This window comes from Grus americana, chromosome Z (assembly GCF_028858705.1).
Source record: "Grus americana isolate bGruAme1 chromosome Z, bGruAme1.mat, whole genome shotgun sequence".
In the NCBI taxonomy this organism is placed as follows: domain Eukaryota; kingdom Metazoa; phylum Chordata; class Aves; order Gruiformes; family Gruidae; genus Grus; species Grus americana.
In genome coordinates this window covers 1,170,254-1,186,461 of record NC_072891.1, presented here as the reverse complement: position 1 = coordinate 1,186,461, position 16,208 = coordinate 1,170,254, and the positions used below count along the sequence as shown (strand labels likewise).

Genomic DNA, 16,208 nt, shown 5'->3' with positions numbered 1-16,208 from the left:
TCAGTATCTGTTGTACACTTCAGTCACAGGCAGGGAGATGTGAAGAAGCATCAGTATTTCACACTGACCAAACCGCTTAATCAAATCTTGACATGAGCATGAACCTGAAGCACTCTCACCACTATGCTGCCACTAGTGCCAATTATGCGCTTCAGTTTTAAAAGACAGAGATAAAAGGGGAAAAAAAAAATTGAATATAAATGAGAAAATTAGGAGAGGGAAAAAGACAATGTCCATTAGTTAATAAGCTAGTTCATAAATTAAAAGCTCTAATTTGTGGTGTTTACAAAGTATCTAATTTTAGGAACATGAATTTTCCTCTGTTTATACAACAAGACACAGTATTTCCTAAGTAAGTAAATCTTTCCAAAGAGTATAAAGTCAACAAAGTGATTAGACACAGAAAACAAAAGTTAAGCAATGCATTTGCTAACAGCTCTGATCCTGCAGAATAAAGCACTATCTAGTCTCTCATCAGGACTTAACACATTATTGTTCCCGTAGGACTGTAAGGGACAAAATACTATTTAATAAAGTTGGCTTAGGAGAGCCCAGATGAGCACAAAGAACACAAGTGGTCCTGAGCAATGCGAGTTTAAGGCAAACCAAAACCAACTGCTCTGGCAACAGACAGCTACTAGTAGCTGGTAACTAACTAGTAGTTAGTCACAGCACAGGGAGATCAGTTTGTGAGGTCTGAGTAGAAAAGCTGCTGCAGCAGTGGGACAGGAACAAAATTAAAGCGTGCCTGACAGGTTACGGTCACATCAGGAATCAGAGAACATGTAATTGATTTGTATTTGTAAGAGCGGGGAAAAAGTATTTTCCAAATCTTTGCTTCCATTTCTCCTTCAACCCACTGCCACAAATATTCAGATACTGCCGAAAAAGTATCCTAGGTCTGAAAAATAAAAGAACATTTCAGTCAGATGAAGTCATACCAGAGAACCGGTACTAGTTGCCGTGGAGGGGGCACTCACAACCTCGGGGTGACTATTCGTTGCAAAGGAGCAGATTTCAGAAAGGCAACATCAGAACATTCGTCTCAATTGCAGGTAGGCGTGATTTATGCTTTACGAAACACTACATGAACGGAGTTTTGCGGCGGTGTTAAGTCTTGAGAGTCCAAATCATCTCCCTGTGCACAGCCCAAGCAAAACTGTTCATCCTGGAGAAGCAGGGAGGGCAAAGAGCCGGGATCCTCCCGCACACACGGCAGGACTCGCTGCGATGCTCTCACCGCTGCCAAACTTAATCAAGCTGTTAGGCCACTTTCTTTCCTTTCAGGAGGTCTGATGGTGAATCTGCCTTATCACGAGCGCAGTAGTCTCATCCCTGCCCTTCTCTCAAAATACCTGCAGCGTTTAAAGGGTTACAAGGCCTAAGGGACAGCAGTCATTTCAGGATAAGGAGCATTTATTCCCAACGCAACGCACCTCGAGTGGCACGGCACTGAATAGTTACTCTGCAGTTCAGGATCAGCTGCTACGTGTAGTCCCCATAATTAAGTACGTGGATCCACAAGGAGCTAAAAATAATTTAATAGTTATTTCTGTAGTATAACTGTACGCACAAGCTTCACCGCCATCACTTCTCCCTTTTAAGAGAATCCCCTCAAAAATGAGGGAACCTATGCTATACCCTGCGCAACTGCCAGCGGGGATGGACCACACTCACGGGTGCTCCCGAATCACGTTACCGTGTGAGAGTTCACCTGAACAGCCTCGTGGTACTGGAATTACAGAGCCAGACTATGCCACAGCCTCAGCCCTGCATGTCTTTGTTTCTAAAATAGCAAAGAAACTCTCTTTTGTGTAGATTCATTCATTTTGAAGAGGAACTGCGCCCGAGAAACAGCATCAAATCTTCAAAAAGAGACGGGCGAGAGAAGAGTCACAGGGCTCTGGACATCGCATTAACAGTTTGGGGAATTTACTTGGGTTTGTTGTATTTGCAGAACAACTTGCTTCCAGGTTGAAAGTTTATATGCCAGCCTTCAGCCCCGTTCAAACGCTCAGAGCCAAGTCACCAACTTATCAGAAAGGTTTGTAATGGAAATGCTGACAGACCCTCAAGTCTAGTGGCACTGGCAGGTGCTCCCACAATACAAGAACATAATTCAATCAAGCTTTTGGCTGACGTCACGAAGCACAAAACAACTCAAATGCTTTATGAACAGTACCAGAACCCCCGAGATTCAATTACAGTCTTGATATTCGATCAGGAGTCATACTTAGCTGTTTTTAATATAACAAAACCTTTGTACCGGTTATTTATCAAATAGGTCGCTCGGATTTAAATGCACAGTCAGAGGAAAAAGTGCATCGTGCCATGTTAACCTGACAATCCCAAATCTTCAGGAACAAGACAGGCTTTTATTCAAGAAAAAGAGCACCAGGAGAGAGTCTAATTTTTATATGCTACAGAACAAAAAGAACTGAATCCCTATTTTCTTAGGGATTACACACAGGCCTAAGAATTAATTCAATTATTTCAAATTTTTTTTCCATTTCTGGACCCCTAAAATTACCCTGGGGGAGGTACCGATCGCTGCATTGCAAATGTAAGACACAATAGTTTTTTCAATAAACTTTGCTGAAACCCACAGCAACAGCCCATGGGCCTGAAAGGATCTGCTGCAAGAGTAAGAACCCAAAGGTAAAATCTCCCGTTTGAAGCCTCCCTGGTTCCGCACTCTTCTGAAGGAAGCACCGACCAGGGCAGAACCCTTTCTGCAGCAGGGCTAAGATCAGCTTCTGCGGCTCGCCGTACACGCACGTATGACGAAGCAGGGTGCCGTACAGACACGCACATACATGACGAAGCAGGGTGCCAAGGGCGGCGCTGGCAACGGGAAGCGTGTTAAAGGGCAGGAAGGGACAGAGCTGCTGGGAAGGCTGCCGGCAGCGTGCCGGCTCGCAGGCGGCGGATGACAGCCTGCCATTGCTCACAGAGCCCGGAGCAAGAGCGACTTCGCCTCTCCCAGCAGCCGGAGAGCACGGGAGCCTCGGCTCCTCTGCCTCGGCACAACACGGCCGCCCGTGCCAGGGCCGTCAGTGGCCCTGTCTGAGGGAGTGACTTACGCGCTGACGCAGCTTTCGAGTAAAAGCCCGAATGAAGGAACTGAAGCCCAGATGCCAGGCCCGCGCGAACGGGCTTTCGGCAAGGAGAGGACCGAGCGGCTACCTAACGCGCAAGTGCGGTGCCTGGCATCTCTCCCCGGTACCCCACTGAGACAGCGGAGCAGAAGGCACCGCCGAGTGCCAGAGACATCATCTTAACCTCGGAAGCCTTTTCACCAGGTGAAAAGAAAATCATTATATTCAACAAATCAAGTCTTAGGGGATTAGACAAATTCCAGAAGAGTACTCTGCAAATACAGCAGCGCGCACGAAACGTTGTTTCCAAAATAGATCAATACCCAGCACAGACAACAATAGATTGCAGCTACGTATTGTCATTACTACCAATAGTAGTCTTGAAAGACATCGTTAAATGGTGACTGTCACAATAGCTCTCGCACGAACAATGCTGTTACCGCACTTTCACATGAAATACTTTCTCACTGCACTGAAATCCACCAAGATAAACCCATTTTTAAACACACCTGGTTGTTTGATATGCAGATCAACTGCACTAGTGTTTACCTTGGCAGAGAGAGTAAATATGCCAACCTTTCTCAACACTCTTCCTATTTCTGTAAGTTTGCTAAGAAAAGAAATTACACAACAGCCTTTGAAAACATTAGAAAAATTATCTAAGAATTCAGTCATTGCCACCCCTCTGCTTTGCCAAGAAGCACTAGGCAGAAAGCTTTCACTGCAAACTGGTGAAAGAAGAAAATCTAGCAGGCTAGCATTGCACAAACCCCCAGGTCGCAGGTTTGAAAACCTTGGAGCGGCACAAATGGCAGGCGGATTTCAGCACCGAGTAGATCCCGAGAGGCACGCGATACCTCCCAGATGACACCAAAAAAAAAAAAAAAAAAGTGGAGGCCCCTCAAGATCTCGGTGCCTCGGACTGACAGGCAGCATCAGCTGCAGAAAGGCAGATGAGGAAATTTGGTAGGGACTTTTACTTAGCAGTTCACAGTACAGAATAAATAACACCAAATTAAATTATTCAAGGGACTCGTTTTAACTGTTGTTATTCCTCCTGTCTTCGGAGGTGCAAGAAGAACTCTACGGACTATCTACAGACACTGGCAGATGGTACATACTATTGCCTGTGTATTAATTTTATATGCCTACATCTTCAGCAGGACATGTAAAACATTCCCAGGCTATGCTGGCTCTTCTCTCCGATGACCTTCCTTGAACTAGAAATTTGTTTGAGCAATGACAGCGCGACCTGGCCGGGGGGATCCGTCTCGCCTAACCTTCGATAGCCAGAACACAGCGAGCTACGCCTCGGCTAATTGCTTTGGTCCTTTGGTGGGGAATCGGCATCGCCAGCAAACGGCTCGCAGCGCTGAGCTGAACCGCCTTGGGGCAAGCTCTCTCTCCTCTGGCAGCCATGAGGAGCCCTAGGAGATGTAGGCACCTGACTTTCCTAAGGATGCATTTCATAAGCTTCAAAACAATGGGCTGCCTTCGATTCACGACATTAAAAAATCATTTTCACTTCTTGAAATGTAATTTCTATCCCTTTTTAGTTCTACTTTGATTGCGTCCACCTCCCTGGTATCATTTATCTGGGAAAATTTTGGTAAAAGATCTTTAAACCATTACAAACACATACCCTGTTCCTTATTAAACAATTGCAGATCTGTTATCTTGGCTTATGGGAACTGATCTAAATAACATCATGATATCAAACACTGAAAACCACAGGCCTGGGGCCACCGGGGCTCTACTCTTTTTCTGGGCCTTGCAAAGACACAAATTTCCAGATACAAAATGTAGTTTACCATTAGAAGTAAATGTTTGATCTGTAAAGCTTACAAAATGACTTTGTTTATCATAGCAAATGAAAAAAAAAAAAAAAGGAATAATTTTAAACTCAAACCAAAACTGTTTATATGACAGCTTTTAGTGCTCCATGATTCTGTGCATTTAAGAGAGATTCAAGCAATTAACAGCATAAACTTTCATTACATAGTTCTATTATATATGTTTATGTGACTTAGTTGTTCATCTGTTATTTAAGTGATTTCCTCATTACAATAGTATGGTAAAGATATTTGCTGATCTTGTCAAAAAACTGTCAAGCAGTTTATTCACAACATTCCTAGGATCCCAAAGCGTGTGCTTAAATCCTTTTACTTACTTAGGTAAGTAACATATCAAAGCAATTCCAAACTCAGTAACGCTTTAAATTGGGAGGGGAAATAAAAATAATAAATTAAATCACATGTTCTTTCTGCAGAAGCCATAAAATAAGCAGAAGTGGTGAAAGATTAAAATTTGGGTGACCCGGTATTCACAAGATGCACAGGGTGACAATCATTTGTGCCTATTTAATGTTTCTTGGGAATTGAGTCAATGGGAGCTGCGTTTGCCTATGACAAGAATCAATATGAATCTGGGAGTGGTACGAGCACAAATCTAATGGGAAGAAGCCAAATTGTACCTCACACGCTCCCAAATGCCTTTTTGTTTCCCCCCACGTCCCTTCCTGAAGATGTTACACAAGCTTTGTACTCCTACTTAATTCCAAGTCAGACCTAAGTTCCCCGGTTTAACAGAGACACTTTGTTCACAGATACCTCGTATCCACTGACTAATCTAAAACATTAATTCTGTTACTGCTAAATTTGGCAATGGCAGGCACAAACGTCTCCTCCAAGTGACATTTGGCTGGATCTGGCCCCCAAGCATTTCAGTCTCTCAGACAGCTAATGTGTATGTTTTTGAATTATTAAATATATTCAGGAGCCTTGACAAGGTAGACATGCAATGATTATGACAAAAAGTATTTTAAAAAAAAAGCTACAGTATCCAATAGGCACGACAGAACTGCTTCAGATACAATTCTCTTCGATCAGATCCAACGCAACCTTTTTGCAGAGTATCTGTTTAGATCCTCTTCCATTGAATAAGGCTAGTTTTCTGATTTTGGAAGAAGTCAAGGGGATTCATGTCTTTTTTTTATTATTATTATTATTCTTTTTTTTTAAATTACCAAGATAGGTCCTTAGCTTCCAGATTTAAATATACATGAGTGATTGTAGGTGGCTGTGTCTCCGGAACGTCCTCTGCAGGATACACTCAGTTTACCACTGCGAGCAAGATCCAAACTCAGAAGTAACCTCTCTCCTTTGTAACTAAATATTTAGCTCCTCCAAGTATGCGCTACGGTGTCTCAGGCCAATTCAAATACCGTAGCGTGGGTCTTTTTCTGCCCCCACAGTACTCTCTTTAATAGGACTCGGAGGGGAGGAGGATCGAACGTTTCACAAGTAAACATAGCTGGAAGGATGGGAGGTAACTAGCATTCTTCTTCTTCTTAATCATAATTACGAAACATTAGGGATGAAAAATATGGAAGCAGTTGCCTTTGTGTATCTACGTAGCTAAAGCCTCCGGTATTTCTGAAGAAGCAAACCAAGAGAGGAGTATTACAAAGCACAGCCACAGGCTGGCAGCAGCAGAGCTGGGGGGCCGGAGGGTCCGGGGGGGGCTCCGAGGTGCCGTGCCCCGCGCACCACAGACCTGGAATGCCGCCTGGCAAACGGAGGAACGTGGTGCAACACGCAAGCAAAGCCAACACCCAAATTCAATCATAATTTTCTGTGTTTTCTGACATACACCATTACAAGTGTGGGCTACCCTTCAGAGTCACCTAGGTAATTGCAATAGCTACGTACCTACTACACTTCTTTCCCTTCATTAGTAAAGGTTCTTCTCTGATCTGGATGCTTAAAATCTCTCATGTAATCTTTTTTTTCTTCTTCTGAATGGCAATTCTGCATTAGAACCCCCAAAATAAATCACATTCTCCCCAAACCCTCCCTGGTAAAGGGTGTGTTCTTCCCTAGCAGACACACACATCGCTCCTACCAACACTAACGGACCCATGCACGCATCCCGAGGTGTGCCTAACCTGAGCGGCTATCCAAACATTTTCAAGAGAGAGACTGCATTTAGCTTCAGTTTTTCTGATGATCCACCAATAATAGCAAAATTACACACCTTTCCCAGAAGGCCACACTCCAAAAATTAACTGTACTTAAAACCCTACATTTGCTCATAATTTAGGCACAGACACATCCAAAGTAAAAAAAAAAAAAAAAAGACTTCAAAATCAAGCAGAATTTGTGATTCCCTAGTTAAAAATGTATTAATTTGTAATCACTGTTATTCTAATGTAGGACAAGCCCTAATCAAACTAATGGCAAAATTAAAAGCAAGTCTTTAAATCCTTTAAACTGACTTAGCTTTATTCAGTGATGTCTGTGCTAGCAAAGATTTTAGATTTTTGTGTGTATGCGTGCGTGTGTGCAATAGGAATGGCCAATCATAAGAATTCGGTTATTCTACTGCTCCTCACACCCACACAATATTCAAACATATACATAGTGGGCAATCTGTAACAGATGCTTGAAAACTTAGGTAAAATTAAATACTTAAAATAGAAGAAGCAAAAATTGAACATAATCAGGAAGATGTGGGCTTTGATTAACAGTTCAAAAACTGAAATACGCCAAATGTGACAGACCTAGCAAATTCTTTAGCACCACAATTGTTGAAAAGCTGCTTCAAAACCCATTTCCAAAATCAAGCACCAGCGATCATCATCTTCGCCTTAGTTTACAACGGCTCACACTTAGATTATGAGAAATGCTTTTCCTGCAGAAGCTAAGGTAAACTATTCAGAAAATTTTAGAAGATCCGGGAAAATTAATTTTATTTTGGCAACTGTCCTAAAAAAAAAAAAAAGAAGAAGAAAAGGACAGGGGAAAAAAAAAAGAAAAACCCCACTTCATTCTAATGAATGTGTATTGTTCAATTTAAGTAACAGGTATTAAATCACTTTACAAATACAATACAAATTTGAGGTAACTCCAGGGGAGTTTGCTTAAAAATAATTTCAGTCTTCACCAATTCCCCCTGTTAAGGTCAGAGTCTCTAAACCAGCATGGCTGAATTGTTTTAGTGCTCTCTGCTGAACACCTGCAAACATCAAACAAAAACTCCTGGTCCTTTACTGGGTTGACAAAAGCCTTTCATGTGAAAAATGCTCCATGGGAATGTCACGGCTGTGGCTCAGGTTACATTCCTTTCTCCCTTGCAGCCCTCACCGTTTCTTAACATGGTAAGAAGCCATGTTTGTGAAATTAAAGATTAAAAGGAAATGTGGCTTTACTTTATTTTCATTCACACATTACAAATCACAATAGAGCATCATATATTAGATGAGTAAAAAGCTATTAAGATGACTTTAAGCATGAAATATTACCACACTTCCTAAAGTACAGTTAGTTTCACTTCACTGCTTGGGATTACTTTTTTTTTGGGTCTTTTTTTTTTTTTTAATTATTATTTTCTTCCTCCTCCCCATAAGAGAAGTTTTCGGTTAATGCAGAGGAATGACATCTGTGGTTCCCCATCTCAGCAAATAAAATTTTTAAAAGAGGACCATTAAGAGAAGGTCAGCTCAAACTTCAGACGGGCATCTGTCCAGGAGGAAGAACAGGCTGCATTTGGATCGCTAAAATTCCATATTATCAATATGCATAATTCAAATAATAAACTGTGTTCGTATCTTATTAATGGAGCTGGCTATATAGTTACAGAAAACATCTCTCGAAGCGGTTGTCTGGGCGCTGTCACATCAAATCTGAATTTCTCAAGCCCTGGCTCATTACAACACCGCACACCAAATATTCTCAAGCAGCAAGACTCTGGCACCCAGCTCTGGCCAGCAAGAGCAGAGGGAAACAATAGCCACGCTTCTCCTTCATGCAACCGCATCTTCAGGCCACACATCCACCCTCCCACCGAGTGTCAGTGAGGGACAATTCACCCATCCCCAGATCCTGACAACTTTTTTTGAAATCACTCATCGCTCGCTACAAAACTCCCTGCCTAATAACCAAGCAACAGATATTTATATAGTGAATTCCAAATGATTTTTCCCTTCGAAGAGCGTACCCGGTGCTGCATGCCATTGTGCAAACAACCTACCAACGTACAGTATACGTGCCTTTATCAGGCAGGGTACTTCACCCTCCACCATCAGAGACCGGTGTATTCAAGCATTTACACGTTGTTACAGTGTGGGAGAGCTCAGGTGTTATTTTAAATGGTCTATATCTTAATATTGCTAACTTCCTTCAGCTCATTAAATTATTTGCATGTCTAAAATGATGCGGCAAAGTTACTTTAATGCTTTCAGATTTAGAGACAATAAAATCCAATATAACCCCTCGATTTCACTCGCTGCTCAGATTTGCTATCCTGTGGTACTTCTGATCAAACGGACGGGGTTTACGATGCATTTATTAAATATAACTATCTAGTCAATTCCTGTTAGACCAAGTGTTAGTTGCTGCATTGACTGGTATATAAGCATGACAAATTGATTTGTCTGGCACAAACACTCTTTGTTTCTCTCTAGTGAAAACAAATATAGTGAATATTATCTATTTGGTTAAATCGGTTATAAAAATTATGTCATTCAGAAAATGACAAAAAACAGGAGTACCATCTTTAGCTTCTGAGATATATAAGGCAAAGTACGCTTGGAAAGTTATTCAAACCTAACAGCAAAATTATCCAAGTGACTATATTCAGAATAGAACCAAATTAGTGAAGTTAGTTAAACCAAAAACATGTTATCATTTTGAAAGTCTGAATAGAATAAAATTCACAAAATGAGTGCTTAATAATCATAGGCAGCATTTGATCTAGTATTTTAAAAATGTAGATTACAGACCACCTTCAAATTCGGAAGTCCTTCTTTGGAAATAAAAAGTTAATGGATGTACTAGTGCATTTAATAGGAAAGGCTACACCGAATACACAGAAGAGGTTCCTTTAATTGAGTACAAACTGCAAATACCAGGCATGAAACTATATGCAATGACGTGTTTCTATCTTAGATATCCACTGGCAGTTTGCAGTGAAGACTTGTCCAAATTTACCATCTGATTTAGAACAGTACTCTGTGTATAACAATACTACGTACAGTGTGTTGGTATGTGTAATTGCCTGCGCTTTTAAAACACTGCAACTCTCTACCCGGAGATGTATTTGTGTCCTGTCCAAAACACCACATCCGCAAGGCAGGGAACCCTCTTAAACGAACTTAATAGGAGAGTAAGGAAATTTCAAATGCGTAAGTATCTTTGCTAGTTTTACTTCTAATTTGTCAGGCATATAAAAGCCTCTATATAAAACTTTAGTTGCCAGACAATTATTGTACGCATATGTTCTACCGCAAAGAGCTCCGATATTTCCTTTGTCATCAAACAGGAGCCCTGTTTGCATGGAATGCAGAAGTTGCCCATGTAGTACTACTACAGCCAAATAAACAAACATACAAACAAACAAATCCTCCAGTCAAATTTCAGGGGCTCTTCAAAAGCAAGTCAAATATTTAGAAAGAAAATGCCCTGTCTTCCACCAGGAAAAGAAACTAGCCTGAAGATTTTTAATTCACCCAAAAACATTCCATCAGCAAGCAGGGATCTCTAACACTAAAGAGTTCTTTTCCCGGAAGAGGCTGGTGTTTATACTCAGATGCTTGCTTATTTATTTATTTAATTTAAGCAGCCTTCAATTCTTATTCACAAAATTAATTCTCACGCAAGATGTTTTGATTATCTTTTCTGACATACAAAAGAGAGCATCTGGAATTGTAAATAAAAAAAATCTCCAATGCTCCATTTAAAAAACAAAAAGACTTAAACTAGCTCACCTGGAACAATTATACAGAGGAAAAGTTTAGGGTTGTTTTTTGGGGTTTTTTTTAAAATCATAAATGTATGGAAATACTGTGAAAATATCCCAGTCTTAAGGAAATAATAACAACAATAATAGCCAGCGCTTAAGAATAATTCTGCTCAAATCTGAATGAATCTGCTCCCCAGAAGAGATTAACACAAACACAACAAAGGTAATGCCTATGGATAAATAACTAACAACAATTGAACTACATACGAAACAAAAATTTTACATACTTGAGCCAGTAAAATGTCCACTTGCCAAGGAAGTTGGTCCATTTTTCCCACTGCTCACAGGAGGTGAAAACATCTAAAAAAAACAAAGAGGCATTACTACTGGAAAAGAAGAGATTCCCGAGTCCACTGTTAGTCAAAAGTTCCTTCCACGTTCGCTGTGAACTACGTGAATAGTTTGTCTCCCACGAAACATCAGCCCCCACAGACCTGAAAACAAGTCGGTATTTCTTACAGCCCCCACCAGCCCCTCACCACCATCATCATGTTTTTATTAGGCTCATTAGCTCCCCAAACAATATTCGCTTCCCGAGGAGTTTGAGCAATCCCAGTCCCCAGCAGCGTTATCCAGGCTGGGAAGCGGGGCTCGCTCCCCTCTCCAACTCTCACGCTGACAAAGGCGAAAAAAAGTTTTTTTTTTGTCAAAACCTTGGCCATAAATGTAGCAATGTCCATTTCCATCCCGCTTTAGGATTTGCCTGTCATATGTGAACCCAAATAATAATAATGCAAAGTGCCACCTGCCCTAAATTCTCATTTCGTCTCTAACACGAGAGCAATTTGAAGCAAGGCTCTCTCCCTCTCCCCCTCTCTCTCCCTCTCTCTCGCTCCCTCTCTCTCTCCCTAGCATTTATTTCGACCCTAATTGGTTTCTCTCTTCTTCGACGTGTCTAGTGGATAATACGCACCTTCCCTGAGTCAGAGCCTGCAAAAAGCGAAGGAACAAATGGAAAAAAGTGCAACAAGCAAAGAGGGGGCTGCAAAGCTGCCTCAGGCTACGTTTCCTGGCCAAACTTCCCCAAGCCATTCCTCCAAAGCAAAGTCTGGAGCAGCAGCAGCACCAGCCTGAAGCAGCCTCATTTACACGGGGAGGGGGGGGGTAAATCAGGTTTTTGCGGGGTGTTGCTGGTCTTTAGGAACACACATGCATCTCCCAGCAAACCGATTCTCCCCTGAAATAAATAAATAACTGGATAGATAGATAGTCCTGACATATTGGGGGGGAAGGGAGGGGATGGGGAGAGGAAGGAAGGGGCTGGGAGGGGGAGGGAGAGCCTGACAAAACTAGACAAGTGCACACGTCCGGATTAACGTTTGGCCTCCAAACCAGCCCGGCCAGGAGCAGCCCAAAGAGACAAAAAGTACCTTTTTTCTTTTTTTTCTTTTTTTTTTACCCCCCCTCTTCAAAAAAAAAAAAAAAAAAGCAAGCACCATCTAGCTGGGGGGGGCTTCAGAAAAGATTGGAGCAGTTTTAATGACAGCAGAAGCCATATGAGATTTCAGTGAAAACTTTAAACTGAGACAGTCATGGATTTCTTTGCACTTTCCATGTGCCAAAAAATGAAACAAGGGAAGAACTGAAAATAGAATATAAGCAACTAATTAGCAATTAATTAGTTCATGTGCCAACAACGCTATAAAATGTAAAGCACAATAAAAGTGCTAGATATTGTTATTAACTAATGATGAGAAATGTTCGGTTTTAGGGGCGTCTCTTTTTGTACAAATTATTTTAGACATCCAAGACATTAAAATAAGCTGCGAACACGATTGCATCTCCCATCACATACAATACGAAATAATAAAAAGACTCTAATTTTTTGTTTTCTTTTTTTTTTTTTAAGCAAAAAGATATTTACCATGGTTCTAGCTGCTGATTAAAAATTGCCCAATGTACTTAGATTACAGTTTTGGTTTGGTTTTGTTGGTTTGCTTTTTGGTTTTGGTTTTTTTTTTTTTTTAGTTTAACAGATCAGCTAGAAGATATTTTTTTACAGCTGTTGTTAATTTCCACCGTTGTTTCTTACCGCACTGAAATCCAGTAAATCACTCAGTTCTTTGTCCGTCCCTAAGGCAGCCATTCGCTGTTGGTGATGCATTTTAGCAAAATCACACAAACCTAGAAACATGGAAATAACCGCAATCAGAAACCCAGTCCCGAGCCTTGCAGGAAACACAATCGGATTTTTCAAGAGGGTGGGGGTCGGGGGGGGGGGGTAGTTGAGAAGAAGGGAGGGGAAAAAAAAAGATGGAGGGGCAGCAAAAACAACAACAACAAAAAAAAAGAAGCGATATTGTATTTCCAAAGAGGCGATCGAAACCCGGTAACATCCACTCTAAACCCAAATCCGGAGGAGAAAAAAAAAGAAAAAGCCTCGCTCCCGGAGCATCATTTATGCAACAGGAGGTTCAGCGAGGAATGAATGAGGATCCCAGAGAAGAAACTACAGCCATCCGCTCCCAACTTTTTCCCTTCTCCTTCTTCCACGCAAAGTAGCGTTTAGAGGCAGAAACGGCAAATAGCGATAACAGCAAGGAGGGAAGAAAAAAAAAAAAAAAAAGAGAGAGATGCAAAGTCGCAGGCTACGGAGGCGCCGGTGCGGAGGGACGCGGGGCGGGGGTGGAGGGGCCGGGAGGGAAGGAGAGAGCAGCCTTTGACAATTAGCCCCAATTTCTAATTTGCGGAGAGGAGGGGGGTTAATAACAACAACCCGGGAGCGGCTCGGGCCTGTGCGGAGTCATCGGTTCCCTCCGAGCGCCCGGGGGGAGGGGAGGAGAGGAGAGGAGAGGGAAGGAAAGGGAAGGGAAGGAAAGAAGGGAAGGGAAGGGAAGGGGCGCGGAGCCCAGCGCCCAGCGGCCGCCTCACCGCAGCCCCGCCGAGCGCCGGCTCCGCGGGCAGCGCCGCTACCCACCACCGCCGCGCTGCCGGCTCGGGCCGGGCCGGGTCACTGCCGGCCCCGCGCTCCCGCCGCCGGCTCCGCGCTCCCGCCGCCGGCTCCGCGCCCGCCCGCGCACTGCCCCGGCGCGGGCCTGCCGCCGCCCGCGGAGCGGAGGGGCGCGGAGCGGGGCCGGGCGCCGCGCCGCCTCCGTACCCGCAGATCATGGAGCTGCAGATCCCGGCCAGCCGCCGACTCCCGCCCGCGCCGCACTTTTGCAGGGATTATACTTTAAATTTCCCCAGCTCGCGCACATACACATGGCAAAGCGAGTTTATACGAGGCTGCAAATACACGTGATGCGGAGACTTTGCCAAGAGGAACAATATTTTTTCCCCTTGTATTATCCAGTCCTTTTTTTTTTTTAAATTCTGCTTTGTTTTGGTTTGTTTGTGATCCCCCCCACCCCACCCCGTGCCTACAGCTAAATTTCAAACCCGAGCTTTTCGATTTACAGAGACCATTGCTGCAAACTTTGCAAAATCAGCCCTTCGATTCGCTTTACGCTCAAGTTTCTGGGGACGATGCCAGCGGCCCCCTCCCCCCTCAGCATGTTATACTTTTATTTCACATTTTGCTATTGCAGGCCCGACGCACTCCACAAAAAAACCTAGTTCGACTTCATTTTCCGGTAGGAAATAAAGCACCGAGTTATCACGCTTAGCGTTTGCACCTTAGTGTACATCTCACACGTGTAATTACACCGTGTATATATAATGTATATTTATACACACGAGCAATTATGAGTACACACACACACGGTGTACTTTCTATTTGCATTTACACATCGAATAACTTGCACTTCTTTTTAAATAACACATTGGGATCGACAATTTAAAAAAAAAAACCACAAACAAGTTACTCTAACAGCAAATTTTAACTTTACCTTAAATGGCCACAAATATGTTCACAATATTCCAAGGGGGGAAAAAAAAGGAACAAAAATAAAAACAAAAAAAAAGGAATCTTCTGCCAAAGTGCTTTATTATCTCACACGTGTGTGACCCTCCAAAACCACGAAAAAGTACTGTGTCAGTCCTGCTCCGGGGTACTCCACAGCTCTACAGGCACCCTACACCTGGCTTTGTTGGGATTTGGGGTTCCCGACCACCAAACGCCCGCCACCAGCTCCCCCACCCAGACAGCCGAGACGCCAGCCAGCCAAAAAAAAAAAAAAAAAAAAGGCCAAAAAAAAAAAAAGTCAAAAAGAAAGAAAAAAAAGAAGGTCCGACAACTTTTCCCTCTATTGTTTTTACAAACACATGGTGACTGACAAACTGCGAGCGCCGTGGCGGCTCGGGGACTTTCCCCTCTGTCCTTCCTTAAAAAAAAAAAAAAAGGCAAAACCCCCCGAGCGAGCGCGGAGCCGCCCGTCCCAAACTTGTTCCAAGTTTACAGCGCTCTCCTCCTCCTCCTCCTCACCACCACGGCCTCCCCCGCGGAGACGCGGATAATAGCATCTTTCCCTGGAAGACACATCGCCAGCCGCTCACATCCGGGCAATGCCCGCCGCCTTATAAGCGCCGCCGCCGCCGCCGCGCCGCCGCTCGCAGACAATGACGAGGGAGGGAGGGAGGCGGGCGGGACGGCGCGGCACGGCACGGCACGGCGCGGCGCGGCACGGGGCGACCAAGATGGAGGGGCCCGCCGCGCCCCCCCCCCCCCCATACACCACCTTCCCCCCCCCACCCGATCCTCGGCCGCACCGCGCCCGCCCACGTGCTCCGCGGCCGGGCCGGGGGCAAGCAGGCAGGCACCCCTCCGCCTGGCCCGGGGAGTGTGTGTGTGGGACATCCTGTATTGCAGAACCTGAGAGGGGGTTTGCCCCTGAAGGGGTGGGGGGGCGTTTGACACAATTTTTTTTTTTTAAATCGACTGGGAGCGGAGCAGACGATTGTGATGGTGCGCAAAGAGTTCCTGCAAATTAAAATGCAGAAGTGAGTGGGAAAGGGCAAAGGGAGCAAAAGTGGGGGGGTGAGGAGGAGGAAGGCTCAAAGGAAGGAGGCTGTGCAGGTGGGGGACAGGCTGCAGGGCCCGGGCCTGAGGGGTGAGGAGGAGTAGGGGGTGCTGCTCTGAATGGCGGGGGCGGGAGAGCTGTGCGCCCCCTTCCTTCCCCTCCGCAGCTCCTCAAGGGTGGTGAGGCACTGCCATGAGGCTTTCCTGCACCCGTGTTCCTCTGCTGGGCCTAGAGAGGAAAGTGTGAACCTAAAAGCAGTAATAGAAGAGGAAAGGGGCCATAAATACAAACCTTTTGGAACCAGAGAGTCAAAGGCCTGCATGGTGCTGTGAGACCCCGAGGACGTCCTGACCCCGAGCAGGGCTGGGGAGGGCCGTGGAGAGTGGTGGCACCCCGGTACCGCCTTGCTGTG

General features: G+C 44.2%; 1 protein-coding gene across 30 annotated transcripts in view; it reads right to left on the bottom strand.

The window, feature by feature from the left end:
* The window catches only part of TCF4 (transcription factor 4), a 231,935-nt gene extending 216,579 nt beyond the window's left edge, over window positions 1–15,356 (bottom strand). For 12 of the 30 annotated variants that reach the window (XM_054809150.1, XM_054809148.1, XM_054809163.1 and 9 more), the window contains exons 1-3: window positions 14,726–15,331; window positions 12,931–13,022; window positions 11,126–11,198 (exon numbers count right to left, since the gene is read on the bottom strand). In XM_054809150.1, the coding sequence (XP_054665125.1) occupies window positions 11,126–11,198; window positions 12,931–13,002 (145 nt within the window). In that variant the 5' untranslated portion in view covers window positions 13,003–13,022; window positions 14,726–15,331. Of the gene's footprint in view, window positions 1–11,125; window positions 11,199–11,551; window positions 11,694–11,811; window positions 12,051–12,930; window positions 13,032–13,769; window positions 13,877–13,995; window positions 14,357–14,725 lie in introns of those variants that run through there. The other 18 variants (XM_054809157.1, XM_054809162.1, XM_054809151.1 and 15 more) reach the window with 17 other exon arrangements.
* Window positions 15,357–16,208: the final 852 nt, after the last annotated feature.